At 44.0% G+C, this 12,495-nt stretch overlaps 1 protein-coding gene across 1 annotated transcript in view; it reads left to right on the top strand.

Annotated features, from left to right (window-relative positions):
* Nucleotides 1–9,405, top strand: part of OstDelta (oligosaccharide transferase delta subunit) — a 37,872-nt gene extending 28,467 nt beyond the window's left edge. Inside the window, exons 14-18 of the mRNA XM_065440289.2 lie at nucleotides 192–275; nucleotides 455–550; nucleotides 2,003–2,078; nucleotides 5,996–6,135; nucleotides 9,084–9,405. Of these exons, the coding sequence (XP_065296361.1) occupies nucleotides 192–275; nucleotides 455–550; nucleotides 2,003–2,078; nucleotides 5,996–6,129 (390 nt within the window). The 3' untranslated portion in view covers nucleotides 6,130–6,135; nucleotides 9,084–9,405. The remainder of the gene's footprint in view (nucleotides 1–191; nucleotides 276–454; nucleotides 551–2,002; nucleotides 2,079–5,995; nucleotides 6,136–9,083) is intronic.
* The last annotated feature ends 3,090 nt before the right edge of the window (nucleotides 9,406–12,495 follow it).

Genomic DNA, 12,495 nt, shown 5'->3' with positions numbered 1-12,495 from the left:
TCATACTTACAACTAGTGAGTATTAAATTTGAAGGCCAAATCAAATAGGAAGCTATTCAATTAGTTATTTGGAAGTTTCACATATTTGCATACCTTGTGACACTTTACATGGAACCTTACGTGCCTACCACTTTTACATGTGTGGTGACGTCTTTGAATGGAGTCGCCGTAATTCTTCTCTTTTGCTCCAGGCTTCTCTGCAGCTGAGCCTTCCGCCAAACCCGGCACCCCCAAAACCTGCTGTCGACGTGCATGCTCCAAAGCCTGAAATCAAGGTTGGTGCAATTTTATGCGTTCGTAGTCTCTTGCTCTGTGCTCTTCATTTCATCCTTCCATCTGTATGCTCTGTTCTCCGTGGATGAGGGCTTACTATACTCATTATTTTTGTTATTGTTACTTTTAGAGTATAAGCTTGGGAGATTTCCTCATCTTCTTTCCTCTTGTTTCCATGCAGCATCTGTTCAGGGAGCAGGAGAAGCGTCCGCCAGTGTTCCTCTCCAACGCATTTTGCGGCCTGGTCCTGGCTCCCCTGCTGCTGCTGATTGTGCTGGTACGGAAGAGGTCCACTTTCTTTATCACTCTGAGCGCCCATGCCAACCAGCCAGTTCCAGTGATAAAACCTGTCAGTTTGTTTACCTGGAGTATATGTTGCATGTACTTAGGAGGGACCCATGCTGCTGTGGTGTCCTCTAACTGGTAGAAATAATCATTGAAAAAAGTGTAGTATGTTGTGTACTTGTAGCTAGCACTGGCATATTCTAACTAAATAACTAGTACTTCCTGCACTTGTTCCATGAAAAACATGTGAATCAAATAAGCGCAGCATTCATAGAGCGAACTTTTTTTGGACGAAGTTTGCTCGTCAAAAAGTCTAGCAAGATGCACCACTGCACCTCATGTGACGATCCCCAACAATCTAGTGGTGATTGTCACTGAGAAGCTAGGCATAAGACGGGACTGACAATGTTTCTGCTAGCATGACCCCAAGAGATGTTGCAGCCAATGTGCCAGGAAGTAAAAAGCTGCACAATTTCTTTTGTCATAATTTTGTGCTAAATCATACCGCATCAAATGTGGAGTGCTGCGTATTCCGGCACAAACAACGCTGCGGTAATGAAGCCTAGGAAGCAGCCATTTGTCCCACGAGGCACCTCGACCAAAAGTGGCGCCTCCCTACTGGCTCGCGTTACCACCGTGCATTGGTAACTTGAGGTGGTAATGTCGGCCAGGACAAAATATCCAGAAAGCCAGATGAGCAGTGGACAGCTGGGTCACTAACGCCGGGTGTTGAGCGACTGCCATTAAACAAAGCTCATTGCTTCGACGCCAGTTATTCTTTTCATGAGGGCAGGTCTATACACCCATTAACTTCCTTCCTTCACTAATTGCAATGCACAGTCACTTAATGTGTGAAAGCCACATAATTTTATTCCAAGGTCCTGCAGACTCTCTTGAAAAAAAGCAAAGATGGTGCATCCTTCCTGCATTTTCTGGCGAGTCCTCATAATTGCAAAGTGATTAAATTTCGACCTATTGTACAGAGAGTAATGTTGCATGCTATCATAAGAACATTTAAATCGCTTGCACAAACCACATACACAGGTTAATTAATGGCTGCAAGCATAACGAGGAAGCAAAAACTACTGCTACGTCATTGGTGACGGAGTGCAGCATGTCGAGCATCCCTTAAATTTTGGTATTGCCTTTATCAAAGTGGTCGTGTGTAGCAATACCCTGCAGTTTGAAATTTACTAGGGTAACATTGGGTAAGCAGATGGATGAATTAACCCGCAGCTCAATTTGCCTGGATTTTTCCTCGCACTACTGCACAGAACTGGTAAAGGGAATTTGCGCCCACAAGTGTGAACACCATGACTGAATGGGCGAATGTTCAGTGCAGAAGGCCCAATTCTTTGGCTGTCAAGGTGTGCTTGTAGTTGACGCCAGATTGTGCAGTGCATGTCTGCATGTGTACCTACATGTTTTATGTTCCCTCTCACAGTGGGCACGGATTGGAGTGAACTTGTCCAACTTCCCCTTCAGTCTCAGCACCATCGTGTTCCACCTGGGCTTAGGAGGTGAGCGTGCTATTGAGACGATATAGAGCATACAGCTTTTGTAGCATGCAGTTATACTTGCAGACAACGTTCTGCTGAAAGGACGGGAAAGCTACCGAGGCAAAGTGCATAAAAGTGCGAGAACTGCAGAAATAAGGCCCACATTCCAATCCACATTGATGGGAACAAGAAAACTGAAACGATTTATTTAGAAAAACAAAATAAGACAAAATACACCACTCAGTGTTAAATTTTACTTATTTTCTCACGTTTGGGCATACGCGAAACCATCGTACGTAGAAGCTACTTTGATTCAGTATCTATTCCAAGAAACCTAAAGTGCTGTCAAAAGCAGCCGGACTACCTGGTGCAATAACATATATGTAGAAGCTTCGCTCCCTCCAGTGCCATAGAAAGTTGTCTGCAAGTGAAGGCTAGTTTCAGTTACACCAGTAGGTGTGCAACTTTGCGGAGATCCCATTCCCAAAGTCGCGTCCATTCGGATCTTGGGAATGACACTCGAAGGGACAGGCACAAATAGCACCACCATTCACAAATTAGCAAAGAAGACGGATAGCGTCATCGGTCTAATCAGGCGGGTAGCTAACGGAAGGAGAGGCCTGAGCGAAGAGAATCTGTTAAGGCTAGTCCACGCTTTCTTGTTGTGCCATTTTACGTACGTAGCGGCCATGCACATCTGGAAGAGGGCCGAGCGAGACAAACTAAATGCCATGATAAGGAGGGGGATCAAGAGCGCGCTCGGACTACCAAACTACACATGCACCGACTGACTCCTGCAGTTGGGTATTCATAATACCCTGGAATAGATTGCAGAAGCACAAGAAAGGGCACAGATTCTCAGGCTCTCTGGCACCAGGGTGGGCAGACGACTCCTAACTGAGATGGGCGTCCCCCCGGCCACTGTCGAAGACGCCTACCAAGGCCTACCGAAAGAGCAGAAAGATAACATCATCATATCGCCCGCCCCGCGCAATATGCATCCCCAGCGCAACGTAGAAAGAAGAAAGGCCAGAGCGGTGGCGCTCCTACGCCGCGCAACAGAACTCCCTGGAGGCAGCTGCTTCGTTGACGCGGCCCAGTATGGCAACAGCGACAATTTCACGGTGGTGTCAATCAACGACAGGGCTTTGACCGTTAACGCGGCTTCAGTACGAAGCACGTCGTCGCGTGCGGCGGAGCAAGTGGCCTTGGCCCTCCTGGATGACGGACATGCCAATATCTTCAGCGACTCCAGGGCAGCCATCCGCGCCTTCAGCGTCGGCGCCGTGTGCAAGGAAGCCTGTCGCATCCTCGACGGCAAAAGCATCACCACCCACACTCTCACGTGGTTCCCCGCTCACATGGGATCCATCACGAGAGGCCCCACAAACCTCAATGAGCCGGCCCACTCCAAGGCGCGAAGTCTCGCTTTCCGCGACCATGGAGAACTCCAACGCCGGCCCGCAGCGGTGGAGAATAGAGATCAACCGACCACATATAACGAAATTGCGCAGCACTTTTATCTCGGCAGGAGAGAGTTTCCCCTTCCACACAAGAAGTTAAATAGAGTGCAGGCATTGACCCTCAGATTACTGCAAACAGGCTCATATCCCAGCCCGGCTTTATTCCACAAAATTTATCCCGACACCTATGCTACTAGTTCTTGCAGGCATTGCAATGACATCGCTAGCCTAGATCATATGCTCTGGCGTTGCCCCTCATTACGAGGCACAGAAGAAATCAATGAAGACAAGTGGCTCTCCGCTATCAAGAGCCCTGATGCCGGGGTGCAACTATGGGCTGTCCAGAGGGCCCACGATGCGGCGGTCGGGCAAGGCCTGACTGTCCCAACGTGGGAGCGGCCCGCAGCGCGCTGAGTCACGTACCTCAGGACCTCATTAAAGTTTCGCATCCATCCATCCATGTGCAACTTTGATTTTTGTGTTCTGCGTGTAAAATGATTACTTGATGTACCGTATTTTCATACACATGACTTGCTTATCATGACTTACCCGCGGTTACGTCCTTCGGGGGAAAGAGAAGGAACTGCATGAACAACTGTGTACAGCAATGTTCAAACATTCAAAAAAGTAACCTCACTACAGAAGTAACCTTTTTTTTTGGTACATTTGACATTGTACAAAACATTTGACATATAACTGCTGTTTAAGGTGGGTGAGGTCATATGGCAGTGCAATCCATCAAAGGCAAATTTGGACTGTGAGGATTGCTTTACAACAACCTTTACAACTGCAATGCGGGGGCCATTGCCGTGAAGTTGCACCACAGAATCAAAATTACAACTTTCATCCCCACATTGTAATTAAAGGTTCTTGAGTTTTGATGAAGGCTATGTATGTGGTAATGTGGTATATCTTAGCCTTTAGAAACCTTTGTGCTCCTCCTATTGGCTGTAGACAGCACGCTCATTCAAGTGTATCAGCTGTCAGAGACCTGAAGAGCAGCCTGAACGCTATCGGCATTGCTGTTTAGAACAAAGCAAATAAATAATCCACAATAACCAGTTTGACCACCACAATGATGACGATTATTTTTATATCTGAATAGTTTTGCTTTTAGGCATCCCTGAAATGTTTCCTCTTTCAAAACACCTGTGCATATTTTAGGTACAGAACCTCACCTACTTTGAAACAAGTTGTGTTTATGAACGAATACCTTTGATGAAATTACCATGTGTTTTGAGCTGCTCATGGACTTTCCATGCCATATATTTGGGCTTCTTTTGAGGTCCAGTGGAGTATCGTTGATACAATTCTGCATAATATGTTTTTCAGAATAACACGTTTCTCTTTTTTTCTTTTCCCAGCCAACGTCTGATAGGAGCAATGTACTTTCATGCAATTATTGCGGCTGCGTTTTCACCTGAAATTGAACAATATGATTGCATAAGTGGGCTTTTACTTGTATTTCTAAAACTCGTAGCTTTATATACCAGTGTACTAGCTTAAATAACATTCCACCGACCCACGAGAAGCATGTTATGCCCCAGCCACACTAGAGGAAAAATGCACCTGGTGCTCCGCCAGTGGTAAAACACTGCTGTGGCAGTGCATCCACATGGACTGGCGGCTTCTATTTTTTAACTTTCGGAAGAACTTTTTTTTACGGACATTGAGAAGAAGAAAGTTCAGTGCAAACTGACAAGCTATTTCAACGTTGCTGAGTAAAACTGCGTTGGCTGTGGTTCGTGTGGCGTCAAGTGATGCTGCTCCCCATAATGTGTTAGGCAGAACAGTATCCATTGGCGCCACTCGAACCTTTGCTATTGAGTTTATCAACGAATGCCTATTTTCATAGTTTTTGGGGCTTGCTTTGGATCACACGGTTTTCGGATGATACATTTTATTTTCCGATTCCCGTGAAGATTGTATCAACGAGACTCCACTGTGGTCATCTCCTTTGTTGGCCTGGCTTCACCTGACCACACTGTAATGCACTTTTGTGTTGAACACACAAAGAAAAGACTTGACCACAGGTGGCATTGAAAAACTTACTATAAGCCTGTAACTTAATAAAGTGTTCATTTTGTCCTGAAAGCAATGGCCTGTATAGTGTAGCGACTGCTTTTACCCGATTCTGTTTTTTTCTCGTCGTCCACCACTTTCGACTGGCCGCTTCTGGTGGTAAACCCAGGCAAAATGTTATTTGGACCACTGGCGAAGTGAGAAAAAGAAAGCAATTGGAATAGAATCGTTACATTTTCCTAGCCATTATTTTGCCTGCAGTGGACTGGAAATGGGCCCAGCTGTTATAGAACTCAGTACCGTGCCAATTCTGGGTTTCTTGTTAATCGACCCTTATACAAAAAGTGTGCTACTAACATTATCATCAGGCCATTTACTGGTCGCTGGAACTGTAGTGCCCTTTTGTTTTTGGGCGACACTGTTGATGACACTGTGTTCTTCCTTACTCCCTAGCCATCTTCGGCCTGTTCGGCTGCTTCTGGCTAAAGCTGAACATGTTCACAACGCTGAAGTATTTGGCCGGGCTGGGTGCAGTGACCTTCATATCAGGCCACGGCATGCTCACACGGCTCACGCAGAAGAAGTAAAGCAAGGTGAGGTCCCACACTCTTTCATGACTAACTAGTTATGTGCCGGTGCTTGTAAAGTTCTATACAGCAAGTAGCTGTTATGCTGCTGTAAAGTTGCCTTGAGGGAGGAAGGTTTACTTGGGGATAACAAGGGCTGGGAGGCGGTATGCCTGAGGTACATTCCCCTAGCCAGCTACTCTTCACTGATGCAGAGAAGAGGAAAAGCAAAAGGATTCGGATGTGGGTGACAGTGACAACAGAGGGAATAGGCAAAGAACATAATGGGAAAGTTAACTCAGAGTCTATAGTCAAAGCAGTAAGTTCAGTCACATGTACAGTGGAACCCCTCTAATATGTTTTCCATGGGAGCACAAGGAAAGAATGCAATGGCCGGGAAACATATTGTGCAGACATGCTGTTAAATAATAAAACAAAGACACTATGCATAGGTTCAGCCTCTCAAAGGATTTGACCGATCATGCAAACTCGACGGAGACTGCCTAAAGTCCAAATTATCGGATTCAGCTGAGCACGAGTGACTTATTCCAAAATTAGCCATAAAAGGTGTCATATTCTTGGATCGTCACTTTCAGCGATACCTTATCTTTTGCAAAATTTCATGCGATTAGCACTAGACACATCGGCATCTACAAGCAAAGGCTTTCTTGGCACAGTGTCAAAAATACTGTCGTATCACAGCGCCAGGATTGCTATCCTGGCCACGGCAGCCGCATTTCGATGGGGGCGAAATGCGAAAACACCTGTGCACTTAGATTTAGGTACACGTTAAAGAACCCCAGGTGGTCCGAATTTCCCAAGTCCCCCACTATGGCGTGCCTCGTAATCAGAAAGTGGTTTTGGCACGTAAAACCCCGGAATTATTAGTTTTTTTTTTTTCAATGTCGCCCATAGAGTGCTGCAAAACTGATAATAGTATCTTCAAAAGTGATCGTTCGAGAATGTGGCCCAAGTTAATCAACGCGTTGCTGTGCGCACATACCCTTGCCTGTGACCTGGTCGATTCATATTTCGACCATTGTTGTGCTGGCGCTACAGATAGACGGAAAGAACAATCAATGCATGCACTAAATCTTCATCCCTGGCAACGTAACAGAAATCAACCTAGTTGCGATGGCCGAATGATTGCAGGTTTCTTGCAACAGTCATTGGCCAGCGCTTCCCTCATGTAATCACCGCCCTCGTCAGTGCTGACATCGAGCGTGGAGTTGGAGCCACTTGAGACTGCTTGAAGAAGTCGCCTGGGATTGTGTCAGAATGTAACACACAAATAAACGCTGGGCGCGTGGAACCCACAGGACAAACAGCACGTGTAGCCTTTCAACACTTAATGGCTTGGCTTGGCTTGACCTGCATTTTGGGTTTGTTCGGTTCGGTGGCTACTGGATCGACTAAGCTCCACTAATTTCGGTTTAATGGAGGAGCCGGCGATATAGCCGACAGTGTGTTAAAACCGAAATATGGCTATTTCCTTGTTTCTTTGGCCAGATTGGACAGATCAAGCACCGCATTGTAGGGTGTCCGAAATTTCGGAAATTTCCTCCTAGACCATGGCATGTCAAAAGCGCACGTTGGTGGTGGTCGAAAATGCTCAGATATCGGCTATCTAGCTTGCGGCTGGCTAACAATTTTCTTTTAGATTTTTTCATGCTATAGATGGTGCAATCTGTTTTTTTTTTTTTTTTTTTGTAATTATGCATCAAAGTCGCACCCTATTACGTGGGAATGTCGCAGGAACGACTGCGTATCAAAGAGGATTTTAATACATAAGTGTGTGAGCCTTTTGTCAGAACCAAGCTTTAGCGATGTTATAGTCAGAAAAACTTATAAATGAGGAATATTTCAGAGGGGTTCTACTGTATTCAACTTGTGCATTACACTCTCACAGCCTCTGAACTGTTGTGATGCTAAAGATGGGACACCAGTTTTACAATCACTGGGAACCCTGAAACCATGTAGCACACCTTTGACAGCAATTTGATAGCATATGCTGGGCCATTCCTGGCTCATATTACTGTCAAGCTAAACACCAAGCACAGCTGACTTCCCTGAATTTTAGAAAAATAGGGGGGGGGGGGTGAAATGTCATGGATTTGGCCCTGACGAGGTCGAATCCACAAAATTTGTTGTAAATATTTGGTGCAAAGTGTCTAACTAACCAACTGCCCTGGCAGCACCACCCGATGCCTTCTGGTACGATTGAACACAGTTGAAATAGGAGCATGCCAAATTAACTAATGCAGTGATAAGGGAAGTTTAGTCTAAAATTACAAATTCTTGTTCCAGAAGTAAAAGAGAATGTCAAATACCTTTATATTTATATGATTTTTTGCAAAAGCTTTATTGCCAACTTCATGCGATTGCCAATGCCATAAGAACATCTATCTGTACTTGCTGTATTTTGCTGAATATTTCTGCATTACTTTTAACTTGAGCACATATGAAAATTTGTGCATAGAGCTTCGTTTTGCAGACAATCACAGCTGACAGCGACATGACAGTACACTGTCATGCAGCTGGACACAATGTCAGAATGCAGCTTCTTTCACTAGATTAATTATTCTATTGTGATTTAGTAATCCGCACTCAATGTGCAGTGGAACCTCAACAGTCAGCTACAAGAGGGCATTGTTAAGCCTGTGCCTTTTGTCAGTATTTGCCTCCTTCCTAGCAAGTACCACTTAAATTTACCTCACTGCATTGATTTGGCTCCTGTCACACGTGACCATCACTCATTATACTGTTAGATTGCAAAGCTCGCTTACAAGGTGCACTCGAGTGGATTTTATTACATCATGCTAGCAGTGATAATGATGCTACAACTAGAAACACTGCGTGGTTTGCAGAGGCTACATAATTGCTTCCTGAAGAGGCGGTAGTTTTCATCAGTGAGCTCAAACTTTACCTTTATTCACATATTGCACAAGCTTCACTTTTTTTTTTTTTTTTTACAGGTCATCTTGAATGGAAGTCATCTGAAGCAAGGGACAGGGAAGGCATCATTCCTTTTTTTTTTTTTCCTGACATACTTTAACTGTTTGTGTGCTGGTCTGTGTGCAGGTGGGGACTACAGAGTTGCATGTGTCGTGTGGAAGGACATTTTTCATTCCATGGGTCTCTTTCACGAGTGTATGGCGGCGCTATTTCCTTGTTATATTGTATAGTATGGAGACTGACAGTGCTTCATTGCTGGAATTCTGTCGCAACTGTTCTTGTTTTTTGCTCTTGTATTTCATTGTGTCAGCAGCTGCTTAGTAAACTGATTGAAAACTCTTATTTTTTTTCATTTTTTTTTTTATGCACCCAGTTCCTGTCTGCCATGTTGGAGACATGTAATAAAGATTTCTTTTTCAGACAGTGAAATCTCCTACTTTTCTTTTTGTCTGAGCATGCATAGCTTTGGTAGCCCGTTGCTTGTCACTGACTTAGTCGACGGGAACCCTGTGCTGCTTTAACAAACTTTTTGACTGAATTTGCTTTATTTGCACTTCAAATTTAGGCTTTTACTACAGCCCACAACTACAGACTAACTTGTGGTTAAATTCTTGCAAAGTCTATTTTTTAACTTTATCGAAATGTTAGTGTTTTGCGACTCGCTTCTTTGATGGTGGCACTGTAACATATAGCTAGAGATGAATGGGGGGTGGAGGAGAGGAGAGATTTAATAAAGTACTTCCTTACTGCCCTGATGAAAACAGTTGGCCAGGTAAGTGGAATGATATCCTGATTTAAAACTTGTAGTACATACTTGTTATCTCTGAAGTTATTCAATGGTAGCTCAAAACATTCTTTTCACTAGGAAATATGCAACGAGGCATATACGTGTGTGTGTGTGCATGTGTATATGCATGTTTATACAATATACAGGGTGCCCCAGCTAATTTCAGCCGGAGTTTTAAAATATACCGTAGCCCTCTAGAAGGACACAACCAAATTCATATTGTCGGCTATTGCTTGAAGCAAGTTGCACTGTTTTTTAGCTTCTGCATAATTGCATCATTAGTCGACATTAATTAACCAACTTTGTCAGTACTAACTTTAGGACAGCTTCCCATGAGAAAGTTGTAGAGTGCTCCCGGCAGCTTTGAACTCTCTACTTGTTACATAATTGCTTCTGCATCTTAAACGAAACCCACTAATTATGAAAAAGAAATGAAAAAAACATTATGAGAAAAAAAAAACAGTGCATTTAGCCTTCTGCTTAAACATGACGGGGCAATGATGCAGGCATCAGCCACTGACTTTACACTGGTGATGTGCGTTAATCCGTCGCGGCAGTTCACGATAGCGAGAATCGGACGCCTGCGTCACTCCCCTGTCACTTCTTAAGTGGTGTCATAGCAGCCTAAATGCAGTGTTGATTCTTATGCGGCACGGTTGAGAGCACTGCAATCATGGTGCACAATCGAGCATGCCGCGTGCTTTCTTATTACATAACAAGTCGAATGCCTGTCAAGCAGAATACAAAAATAACTTTATTTGCTCCATACAATAATCAACATGCCCTTCTAAATTTCTTCGACATACTTTTAAACCTTGGCAAAAGTTAGCTGGGACATGCTGTATATGCCCCAATATCAACATGCCCTTTTAAATTTCTTTGGCATACTTTTAAACCTTGGCAAAAGTTAGCTAGGACATGCTGTATATGCCCCAATATATACTGAGTTTCGCAAAAATAGGAGCACTATGTGTACGTAACTCTTCCAAATAAACAGCAGGCCAATTTCCGTTCGAATTATGTGCAGAGGTGTAGCATTTTGCAATGGGTTCAGTTTAATACTGTTTTTACGAGCATTACTTGCACCTCTATTTTGTTCACAAGTACGCCAAAGTGCATACGCGTCGTATGCGGTGACGCCAAGCTCAAACAATGTCGTTTTTGCTGCAGCGAAGCCGTGCTGCCATCGTCACCACAACAGTGAAAGGTGCATTCCGCCGTAGCTGTGCGAGGTGGTGCCACTGCTTCCTTGTAGCAAAACTGTCATTTCACGAGTGACATTGCCACAAATGACGCAAACTTCAGCTCTATTGTAAACGAAATGGGCGGGTAATGCTCGGAAATGTGGTATTAAACTGAACCCACTGTAAGAAGTACGAGCGAAAACTGGCCTGCAGTTTAACTGCAATATTCGTGTACAGCTGGGTGCTCCACATACACCCAGCCCGGTATGTTGTTCCCTTGCACAAATGCCTAATTTGTATTCAAGCACAAAGAGCATTTTAGTTCAGACCCAAGTACCATGCAGACTAACCTTTCGGTCATAGACTGAAGATAGTCTGGAGCATCATATGGGCAACTTTTTTGACGATGTCGTAAATGTTCGGAATGTGCTAATGGGGTAGTTTCCCTGCAGTGGTCGATCCCGTGCAGGTGGGAACCCACTCTCTTCACAGATTTTGTATGAACACAATCTTCAGTGCCGTATATACTGCTGGGCTATCTTGTACGAAACGAGCTTGTACATAATTGTTTGCAGCTGACGATATTGCAGTACACCGAGGCTTGGTGAATTCAGTGCCACTTCTAAAATAATGTCAAGAACACTGAAGCAGAAATTACTCCATAGTGTTTCAGAAGTAAAGCTGTTCAAAACTACTCTGAAAATAAATTGTTTCAACAGCTAGCATTACAGGCATCCTTCGCAACTCTTCTTTGTGTGTGTTAGAGAACTGATGTGCTTTTGCAGTTTGGAGGCACTTTTTTTTGGCTATGGTATGTACACTGGAACAACAGAAAATGGCAAAAAGGTAGGGCCAAGAAAGTTGAGAAACATTGAGATACTCGGCTGATGTAAATTTTTCTGAAGCTTTATTCAAATATACAGCCCATTACCTGCAATCTTGCAAGCAAATTTCACATAAAGGCCTGACTGATCTGTACCGAGATCAAAAAAAAAAAAAAGGAAAACTAACGCGATGTACTGACAGGGGCCATCTCGGATAGTTACACCAATTTTGTACAATATCGACGTTGGGAACAGCTCCGCTTACTAAAAATCTCAAATGGTCTCGCAAGAGAACCAATGTAGAACACCTTTATGCACACCCAAAGCTTCTATTGCGAAAAACAGCTCTCTACTAACCGTTTTATTCCCACTTAAACGGACCCACTAAAAATTAGTTTATTTTTTGTGTACGCAAGGAAGTTGAGAACAATCGCAAGATAGACACACTGCACGGAATAAACCTGACATATAATCTAGTTAGTCTCACGGGGCGCTTGTCACGAATTCAGTTGACGTGTAACCTAATATACCTATACCAAAAAGAAAAAAAAAAGGTCACCGAGAGACGTGGTTTACCAGTAAAACACGTGTCGCGTTGAACCAATGGTTGAACCGTTGAACGCGCTGCGCATTTCTC

Source organism: Dermacentor albipictus, chromosome 3 (genome assembly GCF_038994185.2).
Source record: "Dermacentor albipictus isolate Rhodes 1998 colony chromosome 3, USDA_Dalb.pri_finalv2, whole genome shotgun sequence".
Classification (NCBI taxonomy): Eukaryota; Metazoa; Arthropoda; class Arachnida; order Ixodida; family Ixodidae; genus Dermacentor; species Dermacentor albipictus.
Note: the sequence above shows the minus strand (reverse complement) of the source record. Positions and strands in the feature narration are given on the sequence as shown.